This window comes from Polypterus senegalus, chromosome 2 (genome assembly GCF_016835505.1).
Source record: "Polypterus senegalus isolate Bchr_013 chromosome 2, ASM1683550v1, whole genome shotgun sequence".
In the NCBI taxonomy this organism is placed as follows: Eukaryota; Metazoa; Chordata; class Cladistia; order Polypteriformes; family Polypteridae; genus Polypterus; species Polypterus senegalus.
This window is the reverse complement of record NC_053155.1, coordinates 201,571,335-201,592,093: the sequence shown is the minus strand read 5'-3', so window position 1 is coordinate 201,592,093 and position 20,759 is coordinate 201,571,335. Positions and strand designations below refer to the sequence as shown.

The 20,759-nt window shown below is 36.9% G+C and overlaps 1 protein-coding gene across 1 annotated transcript in view; it reads right to left on the bottom strand.

The window, feature by feature from the left end:
- The window catches only part of LOC120524451 (cilia- and flagella-associated protein 47-like), a 644,864-nt gene that overhangs the window by 534,257 nt on the left and 89,848 nt on the right, over positions 1-20,759 (bottom strand). The window contains exons 19-20 of the mRNA XM_039746304.1: positions 9,000-9,077; positions 4,918-5,062 (exon numbers count right to left, since the gene is read on the bottom strand). Of these exons, the coding sequence (XP_039602238.1) occupies positions 4,918-5,062; positions 9,000-9,077 (223 nt within the window). The remainder of the gene's footprint in view (positions 1-4,917; positions 5,063-8,999; positions 9,078-20,759) is intronic.

Below are 20,759 nucleotides of genomic sequence, written 5' to 3'. Positions count from 1 at the left end.
ATCATTTGCTTCATAATGTTTTTCTGCCTTCTCAATTGTGAAATGGCGTTTTGTGCTGATCGCTGTTTGGAGTTCTTCCTTGTGCTCTACGTACTTACGTAGGAGGCGTGATGATGTCACACGAAACTCCGCCCCCCGCGGCCATCTCCAACTCAAGACTCCATTACATTATATGGGGAAAAATAGCTTCCAGTTATGACCCTTATGCGTAGAATTTCGAAATGAAACCTGCCCAACTTTTGTAAGTAAGCTGTAAGGAATAAGCCTGCCAAATTTCAGCCTTCTACCTACACGGGAAGTTGGAGAATTAGTGATGAGTCAGTGAGTGAGTCAGGGCTTTGCCTTTTATTAGTATAGATATATACACATATACATATACATATATATCCATCCATCCATTTTCTAACCCGCTGAATCCGAATATAGGGTCACGGGGGTCTGCTGGAGCCAATCCCAGCCAACACAGGGCACAAGGCAGGAACCAATCCTGGGCAGGGTGCCAACCCACCACAGGATGCACACAAACACACCCACACACCAAGCACACACTAGGGCCAATTTAGAATCGCCAATCCACCTAACCTGCATGTCTTTGGATTGTGGGAGGAAACCGGAGCGCCCGGAGGAAACCCACGCAGACACAGGGAGAACATGCAAACTCCACGCAGGGAGGACCCGGGAAGCGAACCCGGTCTCCTAACTGCGAGGCAGCAGCGCTACCACTGCGCCACCGTACCTACCTATATATATATATATATATATATATATATATATATATATATATATATATATATACACAGTATATATACATATAGATATATATATTGTCACAGGCAACTGGGGTGGAGCCCAGCCAGGACGCCCGAGGGGACCGGAGGAGGGCTGGTGCCTCCTCCCGACCATGAGGGGGCGACCACCTTTGTTTTGTTGGTGGCTTCGGGTATGGAGCTTGGAAGCCCAACCCTGTAGGGGCCCGTGGCCACCACCAGGCAGCGCCCCGGTGCCTGAAGAAGCCTGGAGCCCAGCCCTTCCGCCACACCAGGAAGTGCTGGGGGGAAGAAGACAGGGGACACCCGGAGGGCTTCCGGGTGCGTAGTCGGCACTTCCGCCACATTGGGGCGTGTCCGCGGAGGTATGCCGGGAAGAAGCTGGAGCCCATCCTGGGGTGTGATAAAAGGGGCCGCCTCCCTGCATTCGAGAGCAGAAGTCGGGTGGAAGAGGACGGAGCTGGACAGAGGACTGGAGGCGGCCAGAAGAAAGGAACAAAGGGCTGTGAGGCCTGGACTTTGGGGGATCGGTGCTGGAGGCACTGGGACGTGCACTGACTTTATTGTAAATATTGTATATAGTGGTGGTCATAATAAACGTGTGTTGGGTGAACGAACGATGTCCATCTGTCTGTGTCCAGGGCCCGCTCCACTATATATATATATATATATATATATATATATATATATATATATATATATATATATTAAAATGTACCAAGCAGTTATATGGGAATAATGTATTTTTTTCTTTTTAACAATATTTTCATCTTGTTTTTCATTCTACTTTTCTAGGTGTTGCAGCCTTTGATTATTCAGTGTTGTTTGCCAGCATGTCTGCTCTGCTCATTTTTAATTGTCATTAATAAGATACAACGAAGGGGAAAAACTACAGAGAAAGGGCAAAATATAATGAAATCAACAAAAGAGATTTAAGCATTTAAATCGATAGCAAAAGCAAAAATATAAATGTCTTATCTCTCTATTATAAAAAGAAATCCTGGAAAGCAAAAGCAAGGCGACGATACGTGATCTTCTCGGAAGTTCTTGAAAGACATTTAAAAGACCCCTGAGACAAAAGAAACTTGCCACGGTGCGTCTCGCTGGGCCCATAATCATGAGACTTGGTGCTAAGAGACTGTCCCAGGGCTGTCTCATGGGGATGTGGAGCATGAGATTCTTGCAAGACACGCCCTACTTACAACAGATATCATATAAGCGCACATCCATCAAAAACAGTCAGTTGTGTAAAAGCACACAGATCCTGTTCTCTCAACACATATAAAGCGTATAAGGACAATACGGAGAATAGACACCCAAAGGCGTTAGAGAGAAGAAAAGGCAGATAAGAGATTATGAAACCAGTAAAATTCGAAAAGTATTGCAGTATCACAGCAAGGTTGCTGTTTTTTTGGTTTTAAGTGACTGTTCGGTCCGATTGAGGGAGGGCGGAGTACAGCACGGAAGATTGATAGACGGGTACTGATTGATGCAGTAAAGGGGAGCGAGATGTGGGGGATGAAGGATTGGAGAGGGTGCTAGAAAGTTGTGTTTGGGGTTACGAAGTCAGCGATTGTTCAAGTAAAACTATTGTGACACTTTATCATGTCAGTCGCTTCAGTATCAAAGAAAAAATAGAAAGGATTGCATTACCGCAAAACAAAATGTGATTAGTCATCAGAACCAGGTGTAAGTGAAAAAAGAGCAGGACAAATCGAGGTCAGAAATAAAAGGAAAAGAGTAGACAACAAGGTCTTTTCGCATTCGCATCATTCTTATGCACAAAACGTGGATTTACATAATAATGGACCATACGCTATGAGAATCTGTGGTCCCGCAACAGCTAAAGCAACGACAAGTTGAATTTCAAAGAATACACAATTCGGTCAGGTGTATATTTATGATCACAGAGAAGCGATACAAATTTTAACAGGCAAAAAGAAAGGTAATGTATATATTCTGCGAATAACATTACACACCAAAGGAGATCATGATATGCCACTCATATTAAAATGTTTACAGTTTACTGTGAGAATAGCTTTTGCTATGACAATCAATAAATCACAGGGACAAACATTACAAAAAGTCAGATTATTTATTAGAGAAACAGAAACAATATTCACTCACGGGCAGTTATACGTTGCGTTGTCACAATGTGTCTCCAAAAAATATTGTTTTTAATGAAGGTTTGAAGTAAAAGTGCAAATAATGAAATTGAAACAATTTCAAAGAAAAAAAAAATAAAAATTGTATATCCGATTAACCAAACATAGATGTTGGCGAGCAAAGCGAGCAGGGGGCGAAGCCCCCTAGTAAATGTAAAAATCATGCTGCTGTGCTTTTCTGAATGTCGAATAAAAAAAATAGCACCAGCTAATTAAATGAGATCAGCGCTATCAGGTGTTGTCACTGATTAGGAATCTGGTTGGAACAAAAACCTGCAGTCACAGGGGGTCCCCAGGACCAAAGTTGGGAAACAGTGAATTAGACAATCTACAAGTCTCCGACCTAAACTCTAAATCCGAACAGTATATTCAATCTCTTTTCTTTATGACATTCTACTTTATCATCTACTCTTTGTCTTTTATTTCCCGGGCATGGTTAAATCTCTTGGCACAAAGTCTTGTGGGATGTGAAAGTATCTCTCTAAAAAAGTCAGGTCTTATCCTAAGCTAAAAAGTCTTGTCTCATCCCAGAATTTTTTTTATTATATTATATTATATTATATTATATTATATTATATTATATTATATTATATTATATTATATTATTACAAATAGATAGCATCTTATTGCAGATGTTGAAGGATGCCAGCCTTCTAAGGAAGTATAGTCGGCTCTGTCCTTTCTTGCACAGAGCATCAGTATTGGCAGTCTAGTCCAATTTATCATCCAGCTCCACTCCCAGGTATTTATAGGTCTGTACCCTCTGCACACAGTCACCTCTGATAATCATAGGGTCTGGGAGGGGCCTCCCAAAATCCACCACCAGCTCCTTGGTCTTGCTGGTGTTCAGGTGTAGGTGGTTTGAGTCGCACCATTTAACAAAGTCCTTGATTAGGTTCCTATACTCCTCCTCTTGCCCACTCCTGATGCAGCCCATGATAGCAATGTCGCCAGTGAACTTTTGCACGTGGCAGGACTCCGAGTTGCATTGGAAGTCCAATGTATATAAGCTAAATAGGACCGGAGAAAGCACAGTCCCCTGCGGTGCTCCTGTGCTGCTGACCACAATGTCAGACCTGCAGTTCCCGAGACACACATACTGAGGTCTGTCTGTAAGATAGTCCACGATCCATGCCACCAGGTATGAATCTACTCCCATGTCTGTCAGCTTGTCACTAAGGAGCTGAGTTTGGATGGTGTTGAAGGCGATAGAGAAGTCCAGAAACATAATTCTTACAGCACCACTGCCTCTGTCCAAGTGGGAGAGGGATCAGTGTAGCATACAGATAATGGCATCCTCCACTCCCACCTCTTCCTGGTATGCGAACTGCAGAGGGTCGAGGGTGTGGCGCATCTGTGGCCTCAGGTGGTGAAGCAGCAGCCGCTCCATGGTCTTCATCACATGTGACGTCAGAGCGACAGGCCGAAAGTCATTCAGCTCACCAGGACGTGATACCTTTGGGACTGGGGTGATGCAAGATGTTTTCCAAATCATATACAACATAGTATATAGAATTTAACTATAAGCAAGTAAAATAGAAAAATGCCAAAACAAGAACCAAAATGATTAGTGCAGAAATTATAGTATAGTGATTTAATGCATGTATTATGCCTTAACAGTCAGCATCCAGCCCTGTCTAATTCAGATTTTCATTGAAAGTATGACATCCCACCAAAGAGTGTTCAAAGATAGCCACATACTTACTGAGCAAAGGCAACTAAGAGATGCCCATCAATCTGACAGCTTTTCTTTAGAGTTTGTAAAAAATCCAGAGTAAAATAGTTAAAATTGCATCATTAAAAACTAGAATTTGCAAATTTCCATCACAAGGTACACAAAAAGTCTTACACCTTTGAATTTTCCAGTGTGTCTGCCTTAAAATAATTCAGTTAACATGGCAAAGTTAATATCACGTAATGCTACAATTTTGTATTGTATCAGAGATAAAATATTTTTTATACAGAATATCTTTTAAACATCTCACCTGTACAGTCTATAAACTTTATGGCAAATTCTGGGTGGTCAGACAAATCAAATTCCACTCTAGCACGTACAGCAGTTTTGTTCTGAAGGGTGAAGGGAATCTCTTGTACTGAGCCAGAATACACACCAGGGAATCTAAAATTTTTCTAAACAAATAAAAAACTGTTTAAAATAACATGTACATGCTAAAGAGTAATATATGATTTACATTAGAGTAACAGGCGTTTAAACCAACCTGGATTAAATTCTGGTTATCACAAATTTAATTTAAATACCTGAACAACATACAGTATAGCTTCTACATATGTACATCTTATATGCATAGTTCAACACAAGGGTATTTTGCAGCATTCAAATGATTAATAGGGACAGCACAACATTGCCTAGCAGACATAAAACACAACTACAGAGCAAAACTGATCGCACTCATGTGGATGGCATGCAAACTGAGTATTGAGATGACAACAGATAAAATTTGAAATGGGATATCAACACGGCACAACAGCAACCCTGCCCTCCATGCAATCAGGGTGCCCTATCAACATCAATTACCTACTATGTAATTAAAATGAACACTCAGGGAAATGCTTGAAAAAAGGAAACAAAAGATGCAACATTTCTGTAAACTTAAACCAAAATTGTTTATTTTGTATTAATACAAGTAAACGGCTCAAAGCTTTAAGTTCAAACAGGAGCTAACATTAAAATTATTTTATATGCCACTAAAATGCCTATAACTAAGAGCAGCAACACCTTACCATTACATTTTCCCAACCGCTATACAATATTACTATATACATGCTTGCCTAGTTTTTTTTTTTTTTTTTCTTCTTGAAATACTCCCTAGTAATGTGACAATTAAACCTCCTTACTATCAAAAAAAGAAAAAAAAACTCATTACTCTTCTAACCAAATCCTGAATAAAACATTTCCAAGCTTATAACTGAAACTTATTTTAGCTCAGGTAATATTTTGTAGCATGACATGAAGTGAGCACATCATGCAAGACAATACAAAATATCAATAAGAGACACCACAAAATGGAGTATAATTACATCAAGCTGATATGCAAAATTCAATAGTGTAACGCAACTTAACATCTGTAGACTTACAATAATTAATCCAATTCAGGATCATAGGGCAGAAGATAGACTTGGATAGTGCAGCAGATCATCAGAGGTCCTTACTCAAGCATACAACAAAACTGATCCTCACACAGGCCAATTTACAATCACTATTTACCCCACACAGTCACAGACTCAGCAGACAGTAACTGGAAAATGGGATTCGAAAACTAAACACAATTTGGTTGCAAGGTTTAATAATAACTACATACTGTAAATGTTATTTAAATTATGGCTGCTAAAGGAGGTTTCGCCTACTATTAAATCTAAAGATTCATGTACTTTTTCCAGTGTTCAAAGTTAGACAAATGCATTTAAAGAAAAGAAAAGGTACAGTTTTTGTCTGTTATTTGCCAATCAGTTTAACTCATCTATATTAAATTACATTTTTGTCAAATTCATATAAAAATAAAGGCAGTTCTAAAGAGTAGTGAATCATTGTGCCATTATCCCTATACTTTTTAAAGCACAACCTCTATTTGTTTGTATTTCCTTTATGCACACATTTCTTTTTCAAGCCACTAACTTGAAATTTGGCACACAGATACTATTCACTACAAATCAGGTTACTTTTGAACTCACCCCTGACGACCAGGGCTGGAGCAGGTGACATGAAATGCGACAGTGCATCCATTCAACAAAGAAACAGTGTCACACAAGCAGAGAATTTGGGTTCCATTCTCAAGAACAATACTATGTTCCAAAGACATGCAGCAATCACTGTTTGCTTTTACTATTTTGTCATGACCAAATGCCACCCTGGTAGTGCCATAATGTGGCCCAAGTTATTTATTACATGTTGGTGTCACAAGAGTAAGCTCTCATCTTTAAAACACCATCAATACAGGCCTCTTTTGATTTCCTGTCATATTTGAAGCTGCTCCTTTCTAACTACTTCACATGGTCATAACCCCACAGCTGAATCAAATTTCATAACAAATTGGGATTACAGTAATCCCTCCTCGATCGTGGGGGTTGCGTTCCAGAACCCCCCGCGATAGGTGAAAATCCGCGAAGTACAAACCATATGTTTGTATGGTTATTTTTATATATTTTAAACCCTTAGAAACACTGTTTATAAATATTCTCCGCACAGTTATACAGTAAACCCTCGTTTATCGTGGTTAATCCGCTCCAGACAGATAAATGAATTTCCACGAAGTAGGATTCTTTATTTATAAATCTAATATTTTCGCAGTTAGAGCATTGAAAACCTGTTTACGACCTTCTAAATACGTTTTTTAACATTATTAGAGCCCTCTAGACATGAAATAACACCCTTTGGTCAAAAGTTTAAACTGTGTTCCATTACAAGAGAGAGATGACAGTTCTTTCTCACAATTAAAAGAATGCAAGCATATCTTCCTCTTCAAGGTACGCATCTGGAGCGGAGAATGTCACAGAGAGAGAGTAAAGTAAACAATCAAAAGTCAATGGGGCTGTTGGGCTTTTATGTATGCAAAGCACCACGATAAAGTGACCGCAATGAAGGGATCAATGTGAAAGTAGCCCCTCTGCTCACACCCCCTCCGTCAGGAGCAGAGAATGTCAGCAAGAGTGAGACAGACAGAGAAAAGCAAACAATAAAAAATCAATACGGGCTGTTAGAGCTTTTAAGTGTGCGAAGCACCGCTCAGGAAGCATATCGTATATCATTGAGGAGTTTTATTTAATACGTAATATGTGCTCTGATTGGGTAACTTCTCAGCCAAACGCCAATAGTGTCCCTTGTATGAAATCAACTGGGCAAACAAACTGAGGAAGCATGTACCATAAATTGAAAGACCCATTGTCCGCAGAAATCCGCGAACCAGCTAAAAATCCATGATATATATTTAGATATGCTTACATTTAAAATCCGCAATGGAGTGAAGCCGCGAAAGTCGAAGTGCGATATAGCGAGGGATCACTGTACTTGTCATATTTAGTCTGTACACAATCATTTTTCCCACTCTAATTTTACAGCAGAGAGAAGACTTATATCTGTTTGTATACAGTACATGGATGTATTACAGCACTGAAAGGCTTGACCTCCCATTGTGCCCATGGCCCTGCAGATCTTCAACCAGGCATCCTATGAAATTCTTTTCTGAGTACAATTATAGTTTGGGAATACTTAGACTGTAGTGGTCATTTTAGCATTCATATTTTCCATTCTTTCTAGTGTTAAATAAACTTTAGATTGCCCAGAATCATTCAGAAGTGCTCCTTCACAAAGATTACAGAAAGCTAAATAGTGAATGTGGGCTGAGATTGCATATCTATTAGTGCAGAGTCACTGAAAATGTCTATAAAAGAACCAAAAAAAAAATCATGAAAATAAGAAGATGACTCTGGAATAGTCTATAATGTAGGCTATATGGCATCTTGATGCAGTGGTGGGGAATGGCTTGGTCACTGGCTTTCTTTAAAGTTGACTGTCTGAAGGTTAGTGATAGTCTGAGACAACTCAGGAAAGTAGCAGTGGAAATAATTATTTAATATTTGAAAGCAAGTAGTGACAATTCAAGCGATTTGAATTTGCAGGAAAACTGTGGAAAAGGCCAGTGAAACTGTGCATTTTGGCATGTCTTCATGCACAAAAAATGCAGCATGTAATATTTTTAAAAAATGTACTGCATTCTTTCGCAAACAGGACTTGAACTCACTAAACAGTACTAAACATGATGAACATTATGACTACAGGCTTTTTGAAATGCACAAAAAAAAACCAAATGAGCTTTCACTCTAAGAATTTAAAATAAATATGTAGTTAAAAAGAGAAAACAACAGTAAATTTCCTTTTAACTTCAAAAGCCAGTCAATGACTTCAGTTAATTTGCAAATTGGAAATAATTTCAAAATAACATTGAAACAGTAAACATAAAGGTAATGGAAGTAAAAAATAGATAAGTAAACCATGATATGATCAATAGAGTGAAGCACTACTTAAAACAACTTAAATACATTCAATACCTACCACATCAATCTCAACCTGGGGCATCTCCACTGATCCACCTATCCGAAGCTCAGAAGATTTTGTATTGCGTATGCCAACCTAATCAAGATAAAAGAATGAAATTACAAATCAACACTGGGTGAAAATAATGATATATAAAACTTTTTGTTATCATTAATTAATATTACATTTTAAAGTTTACTGCTTAAGCACTTGAAAGTAATATAATGAATGACCATAAGGTGTCTCATACCATTTTTACAGTATCTTCATCATGACAATATAAAATAAAATCTGCATTCATATATGTCTCTGTCTAGCACACACACAACAGAGCTTAAATTTCCATCCATCCATCCATTATCCAACCCGCTATATCCTAACTACAGAGTCACAGGGGTCTGCTAGAGCCAATCCCAGCCAACACAGGGCGCAAGGCAGGAAACAGACCCGGGGCAGGGTGTCAGCCCCCTGCAGTTTCTCACTTAACAAGTCCTGTATAAACATACTCTGTGAAAACTAAATATGAAATGACTTAGCTAGATCTTGATGATTCATGACAGACTGTAGGAGCAGGAGCTTAAATTTAGTGAAGAAAAAAAAAATACTGTCATCTGAACTGCTGTCATATTAAAAGAAAACAAAAGTAACTGTGCCAAGCACACCATTCTTTTACAAACTATATCCATGCTAAGGCCATTCCTCAGTCTTTGTTTTAGATAGAGCAAGATTGAAAATAAATATAAAAAAATGCCACTGCATCTTATAACTGCATGATCTTTTCTGCATTTTTAATAGTTTTTTTCCCCAACTTAACGTGGCTTATGAATTTCTAATGAAATTGGAGGGACAGGTCTTAAGAGACCACATTCTTTAATATTTTTACTCTAATATATCTTCTTTCCCAAGAGGATTCTAACATGTAGCAGTGGAAATATAAATCAAAATCAAGAAGGCACAGAAATGTGTCCAGATAGTACAGATAGTACAAATTAGACAGAGAGGCCTAAAATTAAGAACTGGCTTTCAAATATTTTGTTGATTACAAAACTAGTGACAACAAACAATATTACACAGGTGGGTGAAATTTTTAAGATCCACTCACTTGGAAGAATAGCCATTCAAAAGACACAGAAAATAAGAGTACGAGATTTTATTGAAAGAATAGACACAAGGTATTAAAACGAAGAAGAAGAAAGGGAGGAAAACAGAGCTAAAAATAATGAATGACAGAAAGGCTAATAACAAAAATGGAAAAATTACTGATCAAGCCATAGTTAAAGGACAGTACTTCCAAAAAAGGGATGTAATATGTAGAAAGAACACAACAAAGGATATTACAAACAAGAGCTCATTTTCATACAACATAAAAAACTATCCCAAAAGCAAGGAATAAGTAAGAAGTAAGTATTAAAACATCCTTACTTTTTAACAGTATTGGTTATGAGAAAAAAAGGTTTAACAAGGATATTCAGGATTTAGATGCAGGTAAGATTTTGTTACAAACATACAACAAAATAGTTTCTAGTGGTCATCCTGGAATTTGCACTTTATTTGCTGAAATATGCCTTTCTTTCATGATTTCATGATTTTTATTCTGAATTCTGAAGGGCAATGCAGCACTCCGTTTGGAAAATTAAGTTGACTTTCATTGCGTCCTTTGGTGATCACATTAATTTAAAGCATATTATTAATGAGTATTTTAAGAACCTCCCTATAAACTATCAGTCTTGAAATACCAAGAAAATATTTTATTTCCTTGTTCTTAACATATACAAAATTAAACTACAGTAATTCAAGGTATCCCTAATAATGGACTAAACTTTGACTAACTTATAATTGTCAACTATGTAGAAACGTGTCAAAATCCCACCATTACCTGCAACTAACATAATATCATTTTGTGCTAATTTTAGGCAAAACAGAATCTCTGAATATATGGCATCGAACCATTATGTTATTGACAACAGCTGCTTAGGTTTTGAAAGCAGTCGTGAAATCTTAATAGGTGCTCTTAACCTGAAAAGAGTACTGAATACAGTATTTAAGTCTAATATCAGTATCCAAGAAAGCAGCCCTTAGTTTAGAAAAAGGCTGAAATCTATATTTATTTCTATTAAAGCATATTTTACATTAAAGTACTTCACAACGTACTCATCACAGCAGAGTGTTCCTCAGAGATTTAAGTTCTTACATTTCAATTTCAGCACACAGATTAAGCGACTTGTTCAGGGTCACAATGTGAGACTAAAGTGGGATTAAAACCCATAACCTAGTCAACTGAAATCTAAATTTCTTAAATACTTCATCACACTGCTGCATACTGAAGCATGGGGGAGCATTAAACATTTTTAGCAAGTGGAGATTGTCTTTAGGATTTCTGGAGCTAACTTGAGAGGTATAAATATACCAAATACCCTCCTGCATTTAAAAAACATAATATGTCAATCATCAAATTAAATTTTAACACAGCTAGACTACAAATTAGCATTATAATAACCTATCACTTAAAACAGTTTTCCAAATAGTGAAAAAGAGGTACAGTACAGTATAAACGTTGCTACACTGCAGTTTGAAAATGGATAACAATGGAATAAACCCCATAAAAAAATAATAAAAATAAACTGAAGCAAATCAGAAGTGACAAATTGAAAATAAAAATTTTGGTGCTTAAAAGGCAAACTTGTATATCTTAACATCACATGAAGTAGTGAGAAGTCAAGCAAAATGACACCTTTTATTGGCTAACCAAAAAGATTACAATATGCAAGCCTTTGAAGGCAAGTCAGGCCTGACTTGTTTGGAGTGTTCCTTGGTCTTCATGACGATTGCTTAGTGTTGTTGCAGCGTCAGCGGCATTTCAGAACAGATCTACTATTTATACCGATATTATGTGACAGATCATGTGACGCTTTGATTGTACACAGGTGGATGCTAATCAACAAATTATGTGACTTCTGTAGTTAATTGGTTGGACTCGATCTTATTTCAGTTTTCATAGCAAAGGGGATGCACTCACAACTTTTCAGTTTTTACTTGTTTTTTTTTTTATATCTACACCCAAGGTATTTTATCCATTTTAATTTCAGATTCTAATGTGACAAAATAGGACAGACACCAATACATTTGCAAGGCACTGTACACTTGATATATAAATACTGAGTATTTGTGAGTATTTATATGTTGCATTCAATGCATACTTATTTATTCATTATCTTTATTCATCAGGTGTTGCTGATACTAGCCTGTGGAAAACACACAAGAAAGGTTTCACTCTATTATTTGTGTATGGCAATACACGTTAGACTTTATAAGAAAAAAATCCTCTGATCTTAATCAAAGAAAAAATGCAAATATATGCACAATACATAAATAAACATGAACTGAAAAGAACAATGCAATTAATTTGAAAATAAAATGGTGTACTACTGACAGACAAACAATACAGATATTACAAGGTATTAAAATAGTTTAACCCTTCAAAAATATTGCTTTCTTTCATTCACACAAATTACTACTCTTAAGCTACACATCATGATTTTTTAGGTGAGCACTACCAACACAGCAGTGACCAGGAGGACACCATTCTGTTATCCAGAAGTTTGCATCTAGTTTATTGTAAAGCTGCATGTTGACAGGGCTCGCCTGCAAAAGACTCTTCAAGTTGTGATTTCAACTCTGTGAAACTTTCAAAAGAAAAAAATACCTACATAACTGTTATTTTCCAATTACACTGATAAAAAAGGGAGCAAGGTGCTATTTGCTTGCTTTAATGAATGTTTAAATATTTTACTGCAAAACACCACATCATGTCTGAGATGCACATACTATTGTCAAAATACATACAAAATTAAATTTATCTAAAAATCAAGAAACAATAAAGGTACACAAGTTGTCATTCAACTATATGGCATTGTCACTGGCAAAGTCTTCATTCAGTATTCAAAGCACTTGACTTATACTTATTCTGTAAGATGTAAGGCTGCAATAGGGATGCACCAGGACTGAGGCTGGTGTTGGGTTTAAGCTGGAGGGAATAAAACACAACTTTTACAGCACAGGTGTCATGATTTGTAGTTCTGTCATGTGGAGAATTTAATTCTGGCCTTACTTTTTGGAGTGGTGGTTCTGAGGCTCGGTTGCCGGATCAAATCCCGTAAATGCCAGAAGTGACTCTGCTTCGTTGGGCCCTTGAGCAAGGCCCTTAACCTGAAATTGCTCCGTCCTGGGTATGACATTAATCTGAATCCAGCCCTGTAGGCAGGTCCTCCAACTTGCAGGGAAAACTTGTGAGTTGGTGGCAGGATTGTCACTCCAGCCATCATAAAAACCACACACTGTTCTAGTGTGGTGCTAAGGTATCACCTGTTTTATGATTGTACTCTGGTTCCAATCCAGGTGATATTGGCGCATGCTCCCAACCTCTCTCAACCCCTCTTATTTTTTTGTCACTATCATTATGATTTTTTTATTATTACATTTAGTAAATTACTTCACTTCCATCTTGGTGGTAGTTTTTTTTATCAAGTTCACTATAAACATGCATGTTTTCTATGGCAGCTGTCATATTGTTGTAAGCAACAGAATTTCCTATGCTACACATATGGAGTGTCCAGCTCTTCACAAAGTGATGGCAAATAATAGTCTTTAGTGAGCTAGAGAGTGTTTTTTTGACTTTGTCTATTGTTTATCATGTAGTTTTGATATTTTTGGTTTAGTTTAGATTTCTAACTTTTGACCTTGGCCTGTTTTAGACAACATTTCTCTCTTTTGTTCTGGCCCTTGAACAAAAATATTTGTGTCTGCCATTTTTCATCAGCTGTACAATAATAGGCAGAAGCAGGATTAAAAATTATTCCCATGTCACAATGGCAAAACGTGGTTTAATAAAAGTTTGATAGTAGACAGAATAAGGAATGGTTGTGTGATTTGCATCACTTGCAACCACGATGCACCCCTGCACTTTACTTTATCTCGTCTCATGAAACAAATTGAATCAAAGATATTTAGCATTAAGCTTAAAAGCATTCATGGTAGCCCAAAATGATACCTTCTGCTTCACAGTCAATTTGCTCAAGGACCACAGATTCTGAGAAGACATAGAATTGTACAAATGTATGAAGCTGCCATAGAGCACTAGATAGATGTTTATTCCCAAGATTCCCATTCCTTTCATTTTTGAAAGCACTAACAGTCACAAATGGCATTAAAATCCATCTTACAGTCTGTCATGAATCATCAAGATCTAGCTAAGTCATTTCATATTTAGTTTTCAAAGAGTATGTTTATACAGGACTTGTTAAGTGAGAAACTGCAGGGGGCTGACACCCTGCCCCGGGTTTGTTTCCTGCCTTGTGCCCTGTGTTGGCTGGGATTGGCTCCAGCAGATCCCCATGACCCTGTAGTTAAGATATAGCAGGTTGGATAATGGATGGATGGATGGATGGATGTTAAGTGAGAAATTACGGTGACTGCATGTACAGGAAAGCCTGTTTTGATTTGAATGACTTCAATTTAAAGGAGATTGTTGAAATCATCCCATAAAATAAGCTGGTAGCTGCCTATGCCACTTGGAGCTCAAACACCTCTATGAAGTCTTGTTCCTCCAAAAAAGGCCAAAATAACAGTGGGGACTAAGAGACAGCCAAGTATGTTATGACTAAACTCACTTTTCCATCCAAACACCAGCACTGCTGGCAAAGCAAAAAGAAAACCTAATCTAATTTCTCTTCTCCTACCAGCACTCCATCTTCTTCACTATCCTCCATATACCCCTACTCAGAGTCTTCCATTGAGATTTACCAAATGCATCTTAAATATTATCTTCCCTTATTTTCCAAGATGATACACACAATGCCATGTTGATCAACACAAGTGCAAAGGTTCCTTTGTGATGCTTGGGCATTTTCCATAAAATGTATTTGCATGTGATAAACCACAGGAGATGATGTCATTCTTAGCTAAATATGGCACCAGACTCCTTAGCTTTTCAATTCCACATCTCATGGGCATTGATTTGCCAACAGAACTGAAGATTTGTTCTTCTTTTCCTGATTACAAATATGGCCAGCTATTCTTAATAACCTTAGTTGCCTCATCATCTTTGCAGTCCAGATGCTGATGAGGTTGTTTGATCTGTTAACATTGTTACTGCAAGAATTAACCTTAAGGTTTTGAGAAAAGGTTGTTGCCAAGTGCTACAAGTGTGGTTTTCAAGTCTTATTATTTAGAAGAAGAAATCAACTGGTCCAGCCTTAGGCATTGAACTTTTTGCAGTTAATAATCCTTCATACTTGATATTATTTCCCATTGTCAAGAGATGCTTGAGAAGTCATTTACTTATTCCTTTCATACATTGATTTACAACAGAGAAGAAATGGTCAGTTGGATTCAAATCTCTGGTTTATGTGATCTTGTGAGGGCTGGCATGTCTGTCTATAACACCTCACACAGATCATAAAGCATTAATCCTCACAAGCTATGCAGTACAAAAAAAGCAATACAGAATAATGCATTAAGAGTGAAATGCCTTAGAAAACTAGAGAAATGACAGGGCATTCATGTCAAGACCCCTTTACAATTACAGATTGCAAACATTCTGCTTAAGACTTACTAAATGAGACACACTTAAAATCAGAAAAATCACATAATTCCATTTGTGAATTCTCATGCTAAAACACATATCCAATTTAATCTTTTCTTGACTGAAATAGATTTACACTCACACCAATAACTGTATGTCCCTGGTCTGACTCATCTTCTGCCATCAGATTTTTTTCTTTCTTCTTTCCATTCTGTGACAGTTATTATCTGTGGACTTAATGTCATAAGCTTACTAAGCATTACTTCTGAAATGTCAGCGTGTCAATGCTGACACCAGGGAATCAGAGCATTTGCTTCTTTCGTATCTCTGCAATTCTGAGACTATGATTTTACATGCAAACTTAGGAATTTGTTTTTTAATAGATGGACATTATATAGTATGGAAATATATACATATAGTATACCCCACAATATATCATATATATAAAGGAAAACTCAAAATAACAGTAATTTTATTGCCAAAATGCAGTGATGACCTTGGTAAGTTTATCTGGATGCGAAAGTCAAGGGCTACCATCAGTGATGTGATTCTTACACAGCCAGTAAAATATTAGCAACCAGTGGGCCTATTACTACACTACAAATAAGGGTACCCTTGACAGAAGTAGAGATTAACATGTACAGTCCTTTTCCTAGGTACCACAGAGAGAATCTATTCAGGTAGGAGAGTCTACTATACTATGTGAACAGAGACATTTTCACAGTGAATTTAGGTAAATTTACAGTATAATTATTCAGTGTATCATCTTGTTTAGTTTGATTGCTATAGCATTTCAAGGAAGTTTTTATATGTATTATTTTATTCAGTTTACAGTTTTTTATTTTGAGAATCTCCTGTCTGTGGTTTAAATTTCAGTCACAACACTAAGGTTACATGGATATGGTGCTATAAATATGCATTTGTATAATTCAATATCCCTCAGTGGATGTTCCTGACAAAACATCAAAATAATTAGCGATAGCTAGCTTTCAATTCAAGTAGGCCCTAATGTTAGGTTATAAAATCCTTTTCAAAAATCTGCTCTTTGGTTTTGGTTACTCACTTTTCTTTGTTTTCTTGTTTCTTGACTCCTATTTTGACCTTTACCTGTTTTTGACCCTGATTCTGGGGCACGTTTGGCATCTTCTCCTTCATTTCCTTTCTCACTATAATTCTGCGATGCTGTCTAACAATAGCTAAAATTATTTCATGGAATTAAAGATGGCTGCGGTTTTGTAAAATTATAATTTAAATGGTTTCCGCATATTCTTCACCTCAGACAGGAAAAAAAACAAGACTATGTACAGGTTTATTTTTCAAACCAGAGAATTGAAATTTGACATCTAAGTCCATTTCTCCATGAATCAGGTTTTTGCCATATAATTCTGGCCTTGTTGCCCTGAGCCATTGACATTATTCAGGGAGTTAATTCTAAAGGATTGAGTGTAACTTACAGTACTGTTACAGAGGTGCAAACTGTCATTCCAAAGGTTTTCTAATTGTGGCTGGAGATTTTAATCACATGAACTTGAATACTGTTCTCCTCAAACTTTATTAACATTTGAACTTGCCAACCAGGGTAGAGAACTTCCTGGACCTTGTATATACAAACTTTTGTGATGCTTGGAAAGTTTTACCAGATTGACATCTCAGTTTATCTGATCATATTTCTGTTATGCTACTGCTGGCATAAACATTTAAAAGGTCCAAATCAATCCTCAAACAAATCAGGGTGTGACCAGAGAAAGCTGTTTCAGACCTGCAGGATTGTCTTGATCACATGGACTAGGCCATGCTTAAAGCAGCTGCCATCTATGGCCGTCACATTGGCTTAGAGAAATATGCATCATTCACTGGGTACATAAAAAAATGTATAGATGAAGTGACGGTATCAAAGACCATCAGAATATGTGCAAATAAGTAACTATGGGTGACATTGGATGTACAAACAAACATGAGACTGGGCGGTCTCATGGTCTGGAATCCCTACAGATTTTATTTTTTTTCTCTGGCCGTCTGGAGTTTTTTTTTGTTTTTTCTGTCCCCCCTGGCCATTGGATCTTACTCTTATTCTATGTTAATTAATGTTGACTTATTTTGTTTTCTTATTGTGTCTTTTATTTTTCTATTCTTTATTATGTAAAGCACTTTGAGCTACTGTTTGTATGAAAATGTGCTATATAAATAAATGTTGTTTTTGTTGTTGTACATACACTGTTAAAATGCTGTAATACTGACTTTAGATTAGGTGACAGCTAGTGGAAACATGTCTCAAGGCATCAAAGCAGATAAGCAAGAGTATGGCAAGAAAATCCACAGCTGCTTAAAGGACACCAAAGACACATGGAATCCAAGCCATCATGGACTATAAGACCACATTGTCAGTCTGCAGTGATGTGAGGCAGATCATGGATATCTGTTTATCAGACCATTTACTCTTACTATTTATTGTAGGAATACTGATAGATAAAATTAATGAGAAGCGTATTGTTAAAAAATGCTTCTTTGATTCATCTGCAGCTTCAAAGTTTACTAACATTTTAAGCAACCAGTCTGTTTGTAGTGCTTACTACAATATTGATAATAATGTAAATAATAAGGTGGAAATTTTTAAAACTAAAGTGAGAGCTGCCACTGACATAGTCAGTCCTGAAAAGACTGTTAAAAAATCCTCCAACACTGTTACACCATGGAAGACCCAAAGAGTGCCTAATTTAAAGAAAACATACCAGAGAACTGAGTGTAAATGGAGAAAATCTAAATTGATTATACACTATGATATACTGAAGATTAAAATAACAGAATACAACAACATAATCCATCTAAAGGGGGTGCTACTTCTCTAAGATTTGAATTAATAATGCTGGTAACCCAAAAGTTTTACTCTCTACTATTGACCATTTGCTAAACCCAAGTCACTTAATGCAATGCCTCCAGAAAACTTCCAGTGAAACTTGTGAGGCTTTTGCTATATTTTTTAATCATAAAATGAATGATGTTAGAAATAAAATAGTACATCTCCCCAATACTGATCCTATTAAATTCCAGTATTCCATGTTAAGCAAATTCAATTCTTTCACCAGGATACTGTAGATTTACCCAATTTATATAAAAAAATTTCTCAACTGAGAAACACCTGCGTCCTTGACCCAATACCAACAAGCTTTTTCAAAGAACTTTCCGATGTGCTATTTGATAGTGTGCTTGACATAGTAAACTCATCAGTAGATATGGGAGTCTTCCCAGACTGTCTTAAGACTACTGTTGCTAAACCCCTGCACAAGGAAAATAATCTTGACTCCTCTGATTTTGATAATTTTAGACCTATTTCTAACCTGCCTTTCTTAAGTAAAATTCTAGAAAAGGCAATCTTTACGCAACTAAATGATCACTTGAATAAACATTCTATTCTTGATAAGTTTCAGTCAGCTTTTAGAACGAATCAAAGTACAGAAACTCCACTGGTTAAAGTAGTAAATGACTTGCGGGTTAATTTAGGCAGAGGTCATTTATCTGTTCTCCTCCTCTTAGATCTGAGTGCAGACTTTGATACCATTGATCACAATATTCTTATAAATTCCCTTAGTCGTTTGGTGGGCCTCTCCGGCAATGCCTTTAATTGGTTTGAGCCTTACTTAACAAGTACAAAAATTCTTTGTTAGTTGTGGTAATTATACTTTGAAGACAATTGAAATTCTATATGTTGTTCCACAAGGATCTATCCTGAGTCGGCTGTTCTTTTCGAACTATGTGCTTCCATTAGGTCAGATTATCTCAGGGCATAATGTGAGCTGCCACACCTATGCTGATGATAATACATATTTATCAATAGCACCTCGACTCTCTTGGTTCACTGGCACAATGTGTTACTTGTGTTTCTGATTGGATGAGTAGTAATTTTCTCAAACTAAATAAGGAGAAAATAGGATTCTTAGTGATTGGCAAAAATGAATATATTAAGGGTATTAGATATAAACTTGATCCATTAGGCTTAAAAGTCAAGACAGAGGTAAACAATTTAGGGGTAATTATTGAATCTGACCTAAATTTTAAATCACATATTAATCAGATTACCAGGACAGCATATTTTCACTTAAGAAATATAGCAAAAGTTAGATCTCTTATAACTTTGCACGATGCTGAAAAATTAGTTCACGCTTTTGTTTTTAGTTGACTAGATTACTGCAACGCACTCCTCTCAGGATTACTCAAAAAAGACATTAATGGGTTGCAACTAGTGCAGAATGCAGCTGCCAGAATGTTAACTAAGAAAAGAAAATCCGAGCACATCTCTCCAGTTTTGATGTCACTACACTGGTTACTCATGTCATTCAGAATTGACTTTAAAATAATGCTTATGGTTTACAAAGCCTTACATAATCTCACTCTATCCTATATTTCGGAATGCCTTAAAACCCCATTATTTTAATATGGCTTTCTCATAGCTACATTTTAGCGTAACTCTGATATTCTGTATATGCATTGAATTATTGTTTTCATCAAGGCTCCGCAATCCATACTAACCCCTACTTTCTCTGCTGTTCTTTTTCCGGGTTTCTGTGGTGGCAATCTGTGCAATCACCATCTGATCAAGGTACTAATTCTTCCACGTGAAGCCTGAAAAGCATGATGACTGATTTAGACCATTTATGTTAGGTGGAATGCTCAGAGGGGGCTGGGTGGTCTCATGGCCTTGGAACCCCATGCAGATTTTGGTTTTTTTTCTCCAGGCCCCTGGAGTTTTTTGTTTTGTCTATCCTCCCAGCCATTGCCTAATCTTATTTTTATATATATTTTTTATAAACTTTTCTTTCTTCATCTCATAAAGCACTTTGAGCTACATTATTTGTATGAAAATGTGCTGTATAAATAAATGTTATTGTTTTTGTTGTGATGCTTCCCTTCCAGATGTTCTAAATAACTGATACCCTGAGCAACATACCTGTGACAAAGTCCAGGAATAGTTACTGTGTTTGTCCTCTGTTGGCATGAGAATGCTGTTGCTGAATGTGAATCCACACAAAGATGCTGGACTAGACAACATGCTCAGTACTCAGATAATATGCAAACTAGCTGACGGATACCTTTACAGACATCTTCAACATTTTGCTGAGGCCGGTAGTCATCCCCAAGTGTTTCAAAACCACTACCATCATAGCCATGCCAAAGAAGTCTTTTGTCTCTTGTCTCAATGACAA